General features: G+C 43.5%; 1 protein-coding gene across 1 annotated transcript in view; it reads right to left on the bottom strand.

Annotated features, from left to right (window-relative positions):
- IRF2 (interferon regulatory factor 2) overlaps positions 1-2,866 on the bottom strand; it is a 25,309-nt gene extending 22,443 nt beyond the window's left edge. The window contains exons 1-2 of the mRNA XM_010133997.1: positions 2,722-2,866; positions 1,704-1,811 (exon numbers count right to left, since the gene is read on the bottom strand). Of these exons, the coding sequence (XP_010132299.1) occupies positions 1,704-1,790 (87 nt within the window). The 5' untranslated portion in view covers positions 1,791-1,811; positions 2,722-2,866. The remainder of the gene's footprint in view (positions 1-1,703; positions 1,812-2,721) is intronic.
- Between the last annotated feature and the right edge of the window lie 14,958 nt (positions 2,867-17,824).

The raw sequence follows: 17,824 nt of genomic DNA, 5'->3' as shown, positions 1-17,824 counted from the left end.
GAATGCCCAGCAAAGGATGGCAGAGATGGACTGTCAGCAGGAGAGACCTGATACTCAAATAGACATACTCAAGGAGAAGAATCCATAGGGACCTAAACATGGGACTCAAATTACAAAGATAACAGTTAAAACTGGTCTCTTCCCCCCCTTCAGCTGTGACCGCATTATGCAAGAACAAGGACCTACTCAAATTCACAGGGCAGATAACTAGGGAATGAATAAAGCAATATTTATGTACCCAGCCAAAGCATGTGAGAGTCACCAATGCAGGAAGTTGCTGAGAAACAAAATTCATGTCTGAAATGTAAAGAGCTCCTGAAAATTTCATCATCATGATCATTTCCAGCTTTGAAAGCTGAAATAAAAAGTAGTAATCTTAACTGCCATTCTTCAGCTTTAAAAATGAACACCTGAGCACCACAACTGTTACTACAGGGAGGACACCAGACCAGCTGGGTTAGTGTCTTAACCTGAGTGGCGGCTCCTATGTTTCTGCATCTGATTTTGTTCATTTCCACCCATTTTGATAATAAAGTAGCCTCTGTAGCCAAAACTGCTTCAGGCTTTTTCAGTGTGGTGAATTACTCTCCTGCATACCACAGAACACATGCATCCGGGGTTTATTTACTGTTTAAAGCCTCGAATACACTCCTTGGTTTTACTGAGGCAATAAAAAAAAATCCCATTTTAAGAAGAAGTTAGCCTCTGTAGCCAAAACTGCTTCAGGCTTTTTCAGTGTGGTGAATTACTCTCCTGCATACCACAGAACACATGCATCCGGGGTTTATTTACTGTTTAAAGCCTCGAATACACTCCTTGGTTTTACTGAGGCAATAAAAAAAAATCAAATTGGGCAACTGATTTTGGAGCCCACACCTGCTCTCGAAGTGTCTACAGTTTGCAGTAAGAGCTCAGGACCAAGAATATTAGGTCTGGGTGTGGCAGGGAAAAAAGTCACACCATTTTCTCCCAGGTTTAAAAGTATCAGAGAAATCACACGTGTCTGAAACAGGAGATCATTGTTTCAACCCAATCTAACACAAAATATAGCCTGAAAGGAGGTTGTAGAGAGGTGGGGGTTGGTCTCTTCTCCCATATAACAAGTGACAGGACAAGAGGAAACAGCTTTAAGTTGCACCAGGAGAGATCTAGGCTGGATACCAGGACGAACTTCTTTACGGAGAGGGTAGTCAAGCAATAGAAGAGGCTCTCGCCCAGGGAGGTGGTAGAGTACCCAGCCCTGGAAGTGCTTAAAAGCCGTGTAAATGTGGCACTGAGGGACATGATTTAGGGACCCTGGCAGTGCAGGGTGAACGGTTGGACTCGATGATCTTAAAGGTCTCTTCCAACCAGATGATTCTGTGATTCCACCTCAGAAAAGTATTTTGTTCATATCCCTCTGCTGCTACTTGGTGAGCAATCTGTTCCCAGCTTAAAAAAAAACCCACCACCTAGCAGAGTCTCCAGAAACATTCACTCCAACAACAAAGAGTTAGAAAATGCTTTCAAAGGAGCCACAAATCCACCAGGGTGCCTCAGATCTGGCAGGCGAGGCCGGAGAAACAGGTTAAGCAGGAAGCATTCAGCTTTGCCCTTCCTCTCCATGTCACCCCTTTGAAAACCAGGAATGAGCTGATTTACCTATCCAAACCTCAGGCACTGCTGTAAAGTCCCTCTTCAGCATAAGTACACACACCCCTTACCTTATTTAGCCATTTCAGCCCTGGTATTCTGTTAGAGTTGATTTGCTCTTCCAACCAGGGGCGCATCCGCATCCTTTCGACAGGCATTGTCACCCACCTAGGAAGGAGCTGCAGGGAACAAGGGACAGGGTTACTGGTTTTTCAAGCCAGGCAGCTATCCTATCTCTACACAGTACAGACTTATTAAAGTTTTGCAGGCATAAAACAATTATAAATATAATAGTGACTTTGGATCTGTGTGGGAGCCTCCCCTAAGAGCAACTGAGACGATAAAGCAGTCTCTATGGCAGAAAACACTCCCTGGTACACATGCATTAGGAAAGCCTTCACCTGAAGAATACACATCATACTGTCAAAAACTTGTCTGCTGATACCAGAGGGCGCAAAGAAAAACAGCTACGCTCTTGAAGAGACCTCTTGGCCCACGTACCTGCATTTACACAAGACCTTTTTTTGCCCAGAAAAAGAAGTGTAACCAAAAAATTCACATGCAGGAGGCATCACTGTACTAGCTAAAATTATGCACCTGATAACTAGAGTGCTTTCAAATGGCTGTTTCTGTCCCATAATCTTGACTAAAATTATGAAAAACACATTTTACATTACAGTAATTTATCTGACCACTTTGGTTCTGGCTGAGCAGTTTGACGCCCTCCTGCCAGCTTTCTCTGATCAACCCAGACACTACTTTCAATAGGCAGCTAGGAAATGAGTACCTTACAGCCCCCTCAGTTGCCCCACACCACATTCTGTTGTTCAGTTAAGACTCAAACTGACTTTTTTTCTCTCTCTCTGTCTCTCACACACACACACGTGACCCTGATACCACTTCCCGGTTTAGACTTGTAAATTATTGACATAAGAGTCCAAAGTCTTGAACCCAAGGCAGAAAATTTTAAAAACATTAACCTATCTCAGGCACCGCTCTGGAAGTGCCAACCAGCACCAGATGTAGATTAAAGCACTGCATTAAACTGTTGTTAAGCAGCCTGTAACCCATTATTTCCATTGTACTTGCATTTAGGCTTCTTCTCCTCCTCTCCCCTTCTGCAACAGGCTCAGCTCCTTCCTCTCTCCTTTACTCTTCACATCTGTGTTCTCTGCATCATTCTTAACTTCTGTGCTCCGCTATTCTTGTCACCTTTAATCTTAAAAAATAAAAAATAAAAGAGAAAAAAAATGAGTAGGCCACATATTTGAAAGCATGCAGCAGTGACACAAAAGTAAATGGGTTTGTTCTTGCTTCCTATGGGAGTACAGGAATCGGACAGACTAACAATTAGGCAGTACCAAGTCCACACCCAGCACAAGAGGAAGAAAAACGTTCAAAGTTTCCTCTCATTGCTCTGAGGACATGTATTTCCTGAAACTAACAAGGAATTAAAACCAGAGTGCAACAATAAGGCTCTTTGATGTGTTCAGAGAATTTACCAGCAGCCATGCTCACACTAATCTCTTAACAAACATATTGGCATTTTATCTACTACTGTGTGGAGGGGGTCATTCACACTTCAGCCACAGCCTTTCCCAGTAACTATGAATTTCTAAAATAGCTCAGAAAATGACTGCCACTGCTCAGCTTCTTTTGAGGTTCATGTTAGACATGAGAAAACAGCTAACCTCAGAATGCAACAGCAACCAAACCCTTGTGCAAATCCCCTCTCTGTGCAAGAGGGAAGCTGTTTTCTGGGCAAGGGCAATGTGGGTGCAGCTTTTTCTGCCCCTGAGATGGTGGCAAGCAGCCAGCCGTGCTGCTGCAGCCCCCTCTGCTTAGCACCAACAATCCTCATCCAGGCTGCATAGTATGTACAGGAGATCTGTACCATCTTCCCCTACTACACCTTGGATCAAAGCTTAAAAATGCAAATGGTCATGTACTAAAAAAGTGTGCAAATTTTTATTTGTCTGTCAAAGAAGGTACAAATAGATGCAATGATCATCTCAGATGCATTTCTTTGTGAGGTATCTTTGAGTATGCATGCACTTTGAGTCAATTCCTGGAAACACTGTGCATCATCTTCAGCATTCAATATATGAGTATTGTCACTTAGCAGTGGGACTCATCTTCTGGGTAATGACAAATTTCAAGCCCATCTGAATGAAAAAATTAGACAGAAGGCAGAAAAGTCATCTTGAAGGCAACAGCAATGAATCCCACTTGGGACAGGCGATGCAGAAGAAACAGAAGCTGCCTTTGTGCAAAAACAATGCACTTCAGGAGATGAGAAACCACCAACATTGCTACTACAAGGAAGCCAGACTTGCCCAAAACAGCACAGTCAAGCCAGCCATCTTTTCCCTCCCACATCCCCAAGGGCTTCCCCAGCTGCTACAGTGCTCATCTTTCTTTCAGCACCCTGGGACTCCTCCGGGATTCTGCTGCACCTGCAGCTGTCAACACGCCCCTTCACATCCACCACCCACACCAAGGCAAATTAATCCAAGGTAATCATAAAAGAGGTTTGGTTTGTGAGAAGGGAGGAGTTAGTCCCAAGTTTTGTTTACCTGAAAATTAAACAAAACCCAGCTAAAACTAACTTGCAATGAGATCCAGCTGGAGGGAACAGTAAGGATCTTCTGGGAGAATGTCTTTCACAGAAGGGCAAACACAGCATGTTTTGGCTCATGAAAACACTTCCCATGTTCCTCTAAGAGCACATGCTGCCAAAAATAAAGCCTAATGTCTTCAGAAGACACTTCCAGACCTGTCTGCTTCAGGATGGCACTGACCACAACAGTGCTGGCAGTTGCACATCAACAACATCCTTGTGATGAAAATACCAAATCAACTCTACCAAGTAATTGCCTATGGGAAATGAAGGTGTCACATCTCCCCTCCAGGGCTGTCAAATGCATGATTTATTTGTACAGAAAGAAATGGCAACTTCTGCAGTGTCTTAAAAGTAGCCTCTGACTGTCCCTAAGCAAGGTTATTAGGTGCACTTGGGAGTCTTATTCAGATGGTTCCAGGTGGGAGAACCTGAAGTCCATCCATCAGTGAGTAGCAGGACAATCACTTTCTGCCATTAAGAGTTACTGAAGTTTGTAAAAAACTTTTAAATTCTCCAAAACAGGCAGTAAAGGCATGTAAAGCTTCAGGGATCATCACCTAACATCAAGCCAGCTTTACCCTCCATCGGAATACATTAATTATAAAACAAACCTACAAAGCCAGAAACTAAGGTGAGCCATACAAAACAGCAGACCTGCCAGGTTCCTTTGCTCCATCCTCTCTCCAGTTTTTACCCAGTGGAAAGTAAAAAGCAGAAACAGTTGATTCTTTTAAGGGGAATGGAACACCAACATTTTTAATGTGAAGCAGGCTGTAAAACTGGGAACACCTATACACCTATCTCCCATTCTTGGTCAACATTAATGTTGCACTTCCCCTCCACATTTACATGTAGAATAAGCTAAAAGCAGTTGTCTGTATTTTTTGTATCAGGACAAATGGACTTCTACCATATTTTCAGAGCTGCAAAGGCATCCAGTTTCTACTGGCTTCACCACCACCATGAGATCATAAGCCATGTGTACCCATCTGTTGGCCTAAGCAAACGTCTCCAGAAACCTGGTTAACCTTCGCCAGCCTAAACCTTCACACTTGGGTTAACCGCGAGAAAAATGGCTTAATGCCTGCTGTGGGTCACATGGTGTCACCTTCTTCCACCTTGGAGAGACCATGGATAGAGATGATCAGAGAAGAGCAGCAGAGTCAACTGGGGCTGCAGGGGAAAGGAGCAGCTCCATGTCCATCAGTGCCAACGGAGCACCTTGCACTCCACCACCTCCACCCTTCAAGTCCCATTCCAATTTTATTGCATGCTAGTGGTACTCTTTGCATAGGCAGCTTTGTGAACAAGACCAGGGAACTTAGCAGGCTTACAAGCAACACCTCTTGCTGGAACGCCTTTTTTTTTGTCTGTTTGAATCTGGACCATGGCTCTTATCCTGCTCAAAGACACACATGATAGCACAACCGAGAGAGAAGGGCACTCCAGCATGGGAGTGGGAAGGAGCAGCTGGGAAGTATAGGGAGGTACCCCTTAACCCTGTGGTTTTAGACCACAGCTCCAAACTTCGACAATATTGACAGTACAACAGGTTGACTTGGGGAGAGCATGGAAAAATGCTTAACACTCCCAGAGATCCACGCTAGAGTCAAACTTTCTGGCATTATGTAGAAAATAACTGCTGTTAGTTTTTTCTTCTGGTTTATCACTGTCCCACGGTGCGGAAAGGGAGAGTAATCACCAAGAAACACTGACACCTGGTAATGCAGATGGGGCCTAATTAAGCATTTTTCTGCCCTACAAGAAAAGAGGACCTCATTTAGACATGGAAGTAGGGCTTCCAGCCAGGAATTCACTTCACTAACGTCTGCCATTCTTAACAAGTCAGTCTTCAAGAACCACAATTTTTAACCATACCTCCTACAACTGTATAGAGGCTGGTAGCTCTCTGAACATCATTTCCCTTTTCTTACTCATTTTTTGTCACCTGCTTCCTTCCTAAAGGGGGCCATAGGCAGGGGTGGTTGCCTTTTCAGTGGTGGGAGCTCAAATGAATTGACAGGAATTAAGATATCAATAAAATTATTCCCAAACAAGCCTTGAGTGTGCAAAACACTAATCCCAACTCAAGGGCATTTGCCTGGAGAGAGGAGCCACTGGGAGCCTGTGAGGAGCCAAGCTCCATGAAAGAAGCATGGCCTACAGACGCACTGATGCCACAGTTTATGGAGGGATTATTTTGACCTTCTTCGAAGCTTTATTTACTGCACTATTCATGCTAGTCCTACAGTCAGTCTTCAGTTCAGCCTTTTTTTTTTTTGCAACTAGATAACTCAAAAACATGGTGGAGGATACTCTCTGACAAGCTATAAACTGTTCCAATCCTGCGGACGTGACTTGGAGGAAGAGTGCTGCGGAGGGCAGACAGCACAGGATCTGCTGAAGCTAGGGCCAGCATAACCCAGTTAGGAACAGACACTGGGGGGAGGCCAGTCAGTAACATCAATCATGCTACTGCAGGTTGTGCTTGAGAATAAGCTTTCTACAAGGAAATCACACCAGAAGCTGGGGTGAAGCATGCAAGACAGCTTCCTAAGGCAGACACGGCTGAAAGAAGTGAGTCATAACGGCGTAAGAGCCAATGGCGTAAGAGAGGGAAGCACAGCTGTCGCAATGTTTTAGAAGTATTCACATGAAGAGCATTGAGCAGGTAGCTGCCACTGCAGCATCCTTAGGTCGCAATAAACCATACTAAATTTTAGTTCTACTCTTCTTTGCAAGCTATGTCTTTCTAAGATTCTTTATGCAAGGCATTTCAGAATGAAACTCAGCACTCATTTATTTTTAAAGAGGTATTAGAAAAACATTAGTTATTTTCAAGAGCTATTTATCTTTAAAGAGACATTAGAAAAGACATGATAGTTGCAATCTATGTATACATATAAATATTTTCACTCTCTAATGTTCAACAAAGAGTAGTCCTCCCCGCTCTCTGCTAAAACATTCTAGTAAGTCTGACTTTCGTTTTTTCCCAGACAGAGACAACAATCCTACCATACAGAAATCGTAACCTTTGAGAATGAAAAGCCCTTCACTAGAATTACGGTAGCTGTAGACAGAAAGTGAAAGCAACAACACAGCAGGCATTAAATCGGAGCAGTACGAGATGTTCTCTTCCCTTCCGTTTCATTCCCCCAGCAGTGTCTGGATAATGGAAAAGGCACAAAGGTTGTCTCAAAATCACAAGCCACTCTATGCATACGTATAATTTTTTTAAAATAAATTTCAATGGAATTAAAAAAAAATCTGATAAAGCAATTCTTTCCCCATCACAAAGTACCCAGTTAAAAGATCTGCCAGTATATGTAAATATTATTAATGGCTGTGAGAAGGTAAGGTGGGATGAGATACTTGAAGGAGCATTTGTGAAGTCACAGCCTTTCCCCAGATCTGTGAAAAACATTTGTTCCACAGAGGATATGTGCAGAATACTGCATGGTATCTATTTCTCTTTTCTCTGCAAATACAGAACTGACAACTTTTTTTTTTAATCTGTCTTGTACTTGCGCTTCACTGATAAACTTTTGAAGAAGCATCCTCTTTGTTTGCTAACACTGCTGCAGTTTAGAAAAGCATCTATCGCCCTGTGTGACCAAACAGATACACTGAAATGAGACCATACGCTAATTTTAGGATTCAGAGAACTGGGTTGTGTATTTGTCCCTGTGCCAAGACTGTTCCAGGATACAAGGAAACATGATCTTATTTCAAGAAACAGTACTCAGAGCAAAATTTCGTCCCTTGGTCACAGCTTGGACTCTGCCTTCATATGGGATTTGCATATAGGACCACCTTTTTCAACTATTCCACTGTGGATGCCCCTTTCAAAATTAAGTACATGTCATACTTGAGCAAAGCCTTGCTTGGAAGTCAGACTGTCAGAAGGTCAGACACTTTTCTGGGGTAAGAAAAACTGTCAGCTTCACCTGCTCAGAAATACTTTGGAAATGTGAGACTGACACTGAAACACAGACAACTGAACTGCACTTTACTCAGCTGCTCCAAGTTCGGACACCTGAAATGCCCCTGCTCCCAGCCCATGGGGAGACAGAGCTCTGCCTGGTACACTTCCCATCTGCCTTGAGGAGAAGGAGAGTCTCACCCCTGATGCTGCAGAAGAGAATTAACATGCCTTCCCTCCGATAACCCCAAATTATGCAAATATCCAGATCTTTTTCCAAACAACAGCAGAACACATAATTAAAGTAGGATTGGTGAACGAGGAAATGTGGGCATTGCCATTCTCTGAGGTGCAAGGGTTAAGGGTTCAAAATAAAATCCTAAACCTCTTAGCACTGAAAACACATATGAAACAAGAAAACTCATAAAACCCTGTACAAGACTTTCTTGATTCATGGATAGTCAGACAGCAAAATCTACCCTCTCTGGTCTTCTAATTGCATGTAATGGTGCCTCTTTCACTCCCTAAGAACACTCTGTCAGTGACATCCTGTTGCAGAGGGAGGGATGAGGGAAAGCTCACGACTCTGCTGGCAGATTTGCATCTCACTGAACACCTCTTGCCTTGAGCTCCCTTATAGCACATCCCATGGCTGACTGCTCCACAGACCCAGCTTCTGTGTTGGCGCTGACACTTGATCCACACTGTAGCAATATCTCTCCTGCTCTTTCCTAATGTTTTGGTGGCAGCAGTGAAGACGCCATGAACATGCTATATCCTTCCTGTCCATCACCAAGAAAAATAAATTCACCATGGGCAGGAAAGGTGGTATTTTATTTGCTCAGGTGCCTGCAGGAAGGAGAAAACTCCATCAAGGCAGGCCGGAAAGCTAAGAGCAGGCAGGGTGGGAGGGCACAGTCTGGCCATTAGGAAGAACCTGTACAGGCAACCAAAGAGCAGTACTTCACCTGCTTCCCTAGGTACCCAAACCAAACATGGCAGGGCTACAAAAGGACCATGGCTGGTTAGGGGAGAGCCTCATGGGGTGGTGAAACATCTGGGAGCCCAAGCTGCTGCACAACAGATTCAAGCAAGCAACAGCTAACCACCTTCCCAAGCTCCTGCTTCACAGAGGCCAGGTTGTGCCCACCTCAGGCTGTAAGGAGGTGCAAGGCAGACGAAGAAGGAGGGAAGCATGCAACATCCCCTCCTCTAGCTGCTGTACCCAAGATACACGAAGGTGGAAGAGCCCTTGCGTCCTCAAGGGATGGAGGGCAAAATCCACTAACCAATCCAACGTTCCCTGAAAAAAAAACAAACCTCAAACAAAACAAAGTCAGCAGATACTTCAAACATGTATTGAAAACAGCATTACAGACTGCATGATAAACATGCCCAGGAAAACATACAATGGGAATTCGTACTGTATATGGAGTGTGTTTCATCAGCCCTATAGCATTTCTGTTCCACCCAAAGGGTGTTAACATGCCCTGGCTGGAATTCAGACATTACACATCAAAACAGACTCTTTCCTTTGGTTTCTATGCAAAGCTTAATCTCCCTCAGCAGCAAAGACGTGAGTTGTTATTTTGCAGTCATCTCAGGCATTAAAGGTAGCCCTTGGATTTGCAAACTAGAAGTGCACTGACAAAACGCCATCTTATTTTAATACAACAGAACCAGAAAGCTGGTTTTTTTGCTTCTGGACTTAGCTGTAATGAAACAGTGCTTCAACCTCTCAATACCTACAATAAAACTGCCCTTGCACTGGGGCTCCTTTGTCAAACTTTGTCATGACACTTGAGTAACACGATGTCCGTGGCTGAGCCCATTCACTTCTCTGGCATCACAGTGTTGAGACATCAGGTGGGAACTTGGCCCAGCCTTCTAACATTCATTTTCATCATTCATTTATTCATTCACGGCTTGGCTTCGCGAACAAAGATTTGGGAAGGGTTTTCCCCACACTTACTGCAAGCGTGCTGATGGCTGCTACAGGGCTTTGCAAACGTGAGTAAACCCTTTGGGCCTGTGCAGTGGATTTTTTAGGTGAGGCACCAGCGTGCGCGGAACTGGCTCCACCCTTTACACCTGAGGTTCATCTGCCAGGGCCTGGCGAGCTTGGACAGTGACAGGGCAGTCCTCAGGTCGTAGGTTTGGTTAGAGTATCCTTCTCTTAGATGATGGATGCCTTACAGGGCTAAACGAGCTCCATCTGCCCGGGTTTGGAGTTAGAGTTGTCCTTCTCCTAGGATGGTTAAAGATCATCTCTGCAGTCTCCTTGCCATGATGATCATCTGCACACACATCAATGTCTGCAAGTCTGGTGACAATACAAAATGATTGCTTTACTTGAAGCTTTAAAGCAATACTTTGTTTCCTGAGGGTTTCTTTCATTTGTTTCCCAGTGAGTGAAGATGGAGGTGTCAGATTCCGGTGGCATCAGCATGACAATGGGTCTATGCAAGTGACAGTCAACAGCATGTCATTACAGAAAGCTCTCCCCCTGCCACCTCCTCCAGGAGCCTCAAAAGCAGCCATAACTTTTATGAGGCTTTGCCCTCTGTGTCAAGAAATGGGTAGAGTGTAAAGAGCTGTCCCTGAAGAACAACCACAAGCAGGTCAAAGCTTATAGGTAAGAATTAGACACCAAGGCAATAAAGGGAACCTGCCGATTGCTGTTTACTACAGGCCACCTGATGAAGGGGAGCCTACAGATGAAGCTCTCTTACTCCAGCTACAGCAGGCATCGCACTCACAGGCCCTAGTCCTGCTGGGGGACATCAGCCACCCCTACATCTGCTGGAAAAGTGGCACAGTGAGCTGTCGGCAATCCAGGAGACTCCTGGAATGCATCAAGGGTAACTTCTTAAGCCAGGTAATAGACAACTCCACCAGAGGAGATGTGATACTGGACCTGATGATCACCTCTGCAAGTGAGCTCATCGCTTGTGTCAAGATTGGAAGCAGCCTGGGGAGCTGCAGTGATCATGCACTGGTGGAAACAGTCCTGAGGGATATAGGTCAGGCAAAGAGTAAAGGCAGGACCCTGAATTTTAGGAAAGCAAATTACCAGTTCTTCAAGGAGTTAGTAAATAGCCTGTTTTCCTGAGAAACAGGCTTCAAGGGAGCAGAACAGAGCTGGCAGATCTTTAAGGACACTTTCCATAGAGCGCAAGAGCTGTCAGTCCCCAGGTGTAAGAAGTCAGGCAAGGATGGGAAGAGACCTGCTGGTCAAACTCAAGGGCAAGTAGGAACTGCACATGTGGTGGAAGCAGGAACAGGTGTCCTGGGAAGAGTATAGGGACACTGCCCAGTTGTGTGGGGATGAGGTCAGGAAGGCCAAGACATGTCTGGAGGTGAACTTGACAAGGGATGCAAAGAATACTAATAAGGTCTTCTACAGGTATGTCAACCAGAAAAGGAAGGTTAAAGAGAGCATATCTCCTCTGATGAACATGATCGGCAAGCTGGTAACAACAGACAAGGAGAAGGCTGAGGTACTCAACTTTTTTTTCCTCAGTCTTCACTGCTAACCTCTCTTCTCACACCTCCCTAGTCTATGGACTGCAAGACATGGACCAGAGGTGCAGTGTCCCTCCCACTGTAAGCAAAGATCAGGTTCACAACCACCTGAGGATCCTGAACATACTTAAGTCTATGGGACCTGATGAGATGCATCCCAGAGTCCTGAGGGAATCAGCTGATGTAGTTGCTAATCCAGTCTCCATGATATCTGAAAAGTCCTGGCAGTCAGGTAAAGGACCTGGTGACTCAAAAAAGGGAAACGTTGCACCCATTTTCAAAAAGGATATAAAGGAGGACCCTGGCAACTACTGACCTGCCAGCCTCACCTCTGTGCCTGGGCAGATCATGGAACAGATCCTCCTAGAAGCTCTGCTAAGGCACATGGGAGACAGGGAGGTGATTTGAGACAGCCAGCATGGCTTCACCAAGGACAAGTCCTGCCTGACCCATCTACTGGCCTTCTGTGATGAAGTGACTACACTGATGGACAGGGGAAGATCTATGGATGTCATCTATCTGGACCTCTATAAAGATTTTTATATGATCCCCCACAACATCCTTCTCTCTAAATTGGAGAGATATGGATTGGATGGGTGAACTGTTCAGTGGATAATGAATTGGATGGATTGTCGCATCCAGAAGGTAGTGGTCAACAGCTCCACGTCCAGATGGAGATCAGTGACATGTGGCATCCCTCATGGGTCCATACTGGAATCAGTGCCGTTTAATATATTCATCAATGGCACAGACAGCAGGACGGAGTGCAGCCTCAGCAAGTTTGCAGATGACAACAAGCTGAGTGGTGCAGCTGATAGGATGCCATCCAAACAGACCCGGGCAAGTTGGAGAAATAGGCCTGTGTGAGCCTCATGAGGACCAGCACCTACGCTGAGGCAATCCTTGGGATCAATACAGGCTGGGGGATGATGGGATTGAGAGCAGCCCTGCAGAGGTGGCCTTGGGAGTACTGGGGGATGAAAGACTGAACGTGAGCCATCAGTGTGTGCTCACAGCCCAGAAAGCCAACTGTATCCTGGGCTGCATCCACAGCAACATGGCCAGCAGGTCCAGGGAGGTGATTCTCCCCCTCTGCTCCACTCTAGTGAGACCCCACCTGGAGTACTGTGTCCAGCTGTGGAGTCCTCAGCACAAGAAGGACATGAATCTGTTGCAGCAGGTCCAGAGAAGGGCCATAAAAATGATCAGAGGGCTGGAGCACCTCTGCTATGAGGACAGGCTGAGAGAGTTGGGGTTGTTCAGCCTGAAGAAGAGGAGGCGCTGGGGAGACCTTCTAGCAGTACTTCCAGTACTTAAACAGGGCCTATAAGCAAGATGGGGACAGTCTTTTTAGCAAGGCCTGTTGCAATAGGACAAGGGGTGCTGGTTTTAAACTAAAAGCGGAGAGAGTTAGACTAGATATAAGGAAGAAATTTTTTTACAGTGAGCGTGGTGAAATACAGGCATGGGTTGCCTGGAGGGGTGGCAAATGCCCCATCGCTGGAAACGTTCCAGGTCAGGTTGGATGGAGCTCTGGGCAACCTGATGTAGTTGAAGCTGTCCCTGCTCACTGTAGGGAGGCTTGGACTAGATGACCTTTGAAGGACCCTTCCAATCCAAAGCATTCTATGATTCTTAAGTGTTGAGTTACATTTGACGATTGATCAATATTTGTCTTCAGTATCTGGGATGTCTAACTATTTTTCCCAAAAAAACTGCCTAGAAGAGAGGTGGTAAAGTACAGCAGAGCTGTACTTCACTCGGACAGGTTTGGGAAGGGCTTGTTTACAGAAGAAAATTGCTGACATGGTTGTCAGGGCATAATTAATTCCTGCATTAGAAAGCAGTTTTCCCCCAATAAATCAATTTTATTCCGGAATTAAGTGCTCACACATGAATCCACTCCCCAATACCCACACGTAATAGCTGCTGCTGCTTAGCTGTGTCAGTTGGTATCCATGGGAGCCAAATCCTGTGCGTTCTTGAAAGCTCCCCAGAAAACTCAACATTTGACACCTGATTCATAAAGAATTTTCCAGCCTGGTGAAAACTAGAAGGCTATTAAGGCTCAAACAATTATCAAGAATCACTTATTTTATCACACTCATGCAACTCAACAGCATTTTTGAAGTCTGTTCATTGCTCTGTTAGACCAACACACTCTTACATGCTTTGTGACTATGTTTACGGGAGACATCCCTAAAACTCTTAACGAGCACAACATGTTTCCTACACGTGCCCCTCTGAAAAGCAGCAGAAAACCACACATACAAATATCTGCAAGATCAGGATCTGAAATTGTAAAAATACTTTTAAAAGCCTGGGCTTCATCTTTGTGCCCTGTCTAGTATTCTTCTGCCTGAGTACACGGCCAGTGCTTTATAGGTGCTATATATAAGAAAAGTAGTCATCGTAAAAAAGAGTCCTTAATCTCAATGTTCCCACGCTTGTGGCTTGTGAGGCTCAGGCAGGATTGCAGAGAAGACAATGACATTTTAGAGGCACTCATAGACTCAGAAAAATTATTCCAGACAGCTAACGTGGAGCAATATGTTCGAGGAAGAGTTTTCACATTCACCGACCATGACCTGCACCTGATGTAATCCACCTTGCTCGGACTGGGCTTGTTTCTCACAGCCACCTTTGTTTGTATAACATACTGTTCTGCAACACACAGCAAAAACTATTTGCACACTACACTAAAGTGCGATTTAATATTTGCTTAAAGCTTTCATTTTATTGTCTGGGCAAGGGCAGTTTCTACCACTGAAGTTAATAGCTAACCCACACCTACACTTCTGCTCTCCGAACTTCTAATCACTAGCGCAGCACCCAGAACCAAGAGCAGGAGACATAAACTACCTCTGCTTAACCTCACAGAAAGCACCAAAATCAGCCCTTTCAAAAAAGCAATTCCTTCTTTACCTCCAAAAGAAGGTATTAAAGAAAAGTATACATTATTTTGGGTTTGTAAAAAACACTCCCCGGCTTACTTAGAAGCTTTCTTTACAAATAGACCACAGCAGACACAGACTTGGGGGCTGGGATCCTCTGAATCATCCACACTGTGAGCTGGAAACATGTCTGTCACATGCGCTTATTTACAGTTACAAAAATAGCACCGTGAAAGAAGCAGATGTGTTGAGCACAAAATATAAATCGAATTAGTTATTACAGAGATACTGCTTGACACTGGAGAATTGCAGAGAGAAATGTCTTTCTTTGTACATACACTTGAAAGGCACTTGAAAGAGTGCCGAGTATTAAATGCTTAATACTGATGCTTGTAGAAATGTATGATGTCATTCTACTTTCTACAAAAATGTACTCTTTCCACTGTCACAGGATGTGGAGGAACTTCTTAACTCATTTTCATGTTGAGATATGAATAGTTAATAGGATTGGTTACAAAATATGCTCTTAATTTAAAGTTTCTGTGTTGACCACAGACCAGAAGCAGAGACAGGCCCAACTTCTGATCTGCAATAGCTATTTCTATCTTGGAAGTTTCCTAAAATACTACTGTGTTAGAGTGAGACCACTAACTCATCTTTATTTCTCACCTAAGCTAGATAAATATTATTAAACTCAACAAAGCTAGTCTTCACCACTTACCCTCATCAATCTCAAATTTCCAGAATGGTTTCGGCATCCCAAGAATTTAGTTTTTATATGCTTGAATGCAATGTGTATGCCAATGTGCTAGAATTAGACCGCTGGAATTAAAGTCTTTCATTTCACCCTAGTTCGGATTCAGCAGAGCAGCGATTGTCCAAACAACAGTCAAACTTTTTGTCAACATAGACAAGAAGCATTCATCTCTACATATGAGAAGGATATTCATTCGAGATTCCAGAGCCACCCAATGTCTGGCCATCTTTTGACTAATTCACCAGCTAGCTCTCAAGGTCAAAAAGAACGTTCTAGCTGTTAATTGATGTGTGGAAATGGTGTGAAACCATTCACGATCATTTCATGTCATAGCAAAGCTGGTATCAGATAACATCTTTTGGTTATTGCTGCTCTGACCCAGATCTAAGTGGACTATCCCGAAAGTGGGGAACAAAAAAGAAGCCCACCACATTTTTATACCTGATCCTATTAAAAACCCAAATTTCAACATAAATAAAATTCAAGTACACATATCAGCTGAATCATACTGGATGTCATCACCTCCATTGTACTTTCTGTGTGAGTTTGCCACAGCATTTCGAAACATTACTTCCGTAACTGAAGAAGACGTCGTTTCCAGTACTGCGGGGCCATCACCCAGACCACTGGGTGGGAAAAGTGGTGCCCAGATAAACTAGCAAGAGTAACTCCTACTTCCTGCTGTGTAGTCTTCTAAAGGAGTGCTGTCATGCAGAAGTCAGATTTACTAATAGGTGAAATAAATAAGAAAACTGAAACAATCTTTCAAGTTCAGTTCTCATGGTCCTTTGCTGTGTTTATTCTTTCATTTTTGCCAACTGGAAAATGAAAATCGATGGAGTTAGTTTCACTTTTGTTTATATTTGGTTTCAATTTATCCTCATGTTTTGCTTTCATCTTTTTCATGTACCACTATTGGAATTCCAGATCCTGCAGAAAAAGCTTTCAGTGATTTAAAAGCGTTAGTCTCCTATCCCACCTTTTTTCCAACTGTGGAATTATTTTTATTTTAGACAAACTTTTAAGATGCCACACTACTTTGTAATGCCTCTGGGGGTGGGGGGTGTTTGATTATTTTGCACATTTATATGCCTCATCCAATTAAATTCAGTAGTTCAGTATTTTCCACTGAATCATCTCTCAGTTGCACGTAAAATACATTTATATGATTCAACAGAACACCGTAAGAGTGCACCAAATGCATAAAAGCCCACATTATGCACCAAATGCATGTTATATATATGCACGAAATGCACATAAAGACCTAAACTTACTGCTACCTTAATTTATTAGACAATTAGGGCATTATCTTGCTTAGATAAAGCTGTAAGAAGTTTGCCTGTGATGCTGTCAAGAAATATCCAGTATCAACAGCAGTATTACTCCACTTTGCCTTTTGGGCACTCATCAAGCCCTTGAAGTCACATATATCCCTCCATACACATGAACAAACAGAACTTAACCACACTTCAGACTTTTAAAAACAAAATCTATAAGCAATCCTTCCTTCTACACGCTACATCAATGTTAAGCATGTAAGTCTTTAAAAAGTACTTAAAATAATTTTACAGCAAAAGGGAAATGGTTGAACAACATCCACTGTCACTCGCAGTTCAAACTAAGGGACAAGTTTAAATACCTTTGCTTTTGCCACACCTTAACTACATTCCTAACACCAGATATGCTGGGAGCTACAAACCAAGCCTGTAAAGGTTAGCTGAAAAACTATCAAACTGTAACCTGCTCTGCTCTTCAAGGGCCAAGAATATGGGAATTATTACTTCCAAGCTCATCTTGAAAGCTAGCAACCTATATAGCAACGAACGAATCTTAAAAACATTTGAAGTTAGCATTCAGTTCTGCACCTTGGGTGAAACAATGTCATACGCAGGTGGATTTGCTCCTGGCTGCCTGTGTCCAAGCTAAAACGCCTTCCTTGTACTAAGGACTGCTGTACGTTTGCTGCAATCTGCCCCAGGCAAACAAAGGAGTCAGCAGTGCTCCAATGCTCACAAAGCCAGGTTTGCAGTATATTAATGCGTAAAGAAACCAAACATTTCCTTACTGATTACTCGCTTCTTTCTTTTTTCCCTAGCTCACTCAAAAACCCAGAAATTTTTCATCAGCTTCCACGAAATTGGAAACAAAATTCACACTAACTGGAAGCACAAGTTTTAAAATTGTTTTACAGTCTACCAATAAGAAATGTGTGCTGACAACATATTATTTATGCTATATATAAAACATTTAAGTTTGTATTTTTATATACATGTACATACGTATATGTGCATATACACGTACATATATATGCAGACATTAAACTCTTAACTGTTAATATGCATTTCCCTTCCATTAACTTAATAATTGTTAATTGTCGATTCCAGTTTTTCTTTCTGGCTATTTCAATCTATTTTAATCTTAACACAAGTGTTCACACGTAGTCAATACAAGGAAGAACCTTCAAACAGTTC

The sequence above is a fragment of the Buceros rhinoceros genome, unplaced genomic scaffold (genome assembly GCF_000710305.1).
Source record: "Buceros rhinoceros silvestris isolate BGI_N320 unplaced genomic scaffold, ASM71030v1 scaffold1354, whole genome shotgun sequence".
NCBI lineage: Eukaryota > Metazoa > Chordata > Aves > Bucerotiformes > Bucerotidae > Buceros > Buceros rhinoceros.
This window is presented reverse-complemented; position numbering and strand designations above follow the sequence as displayed.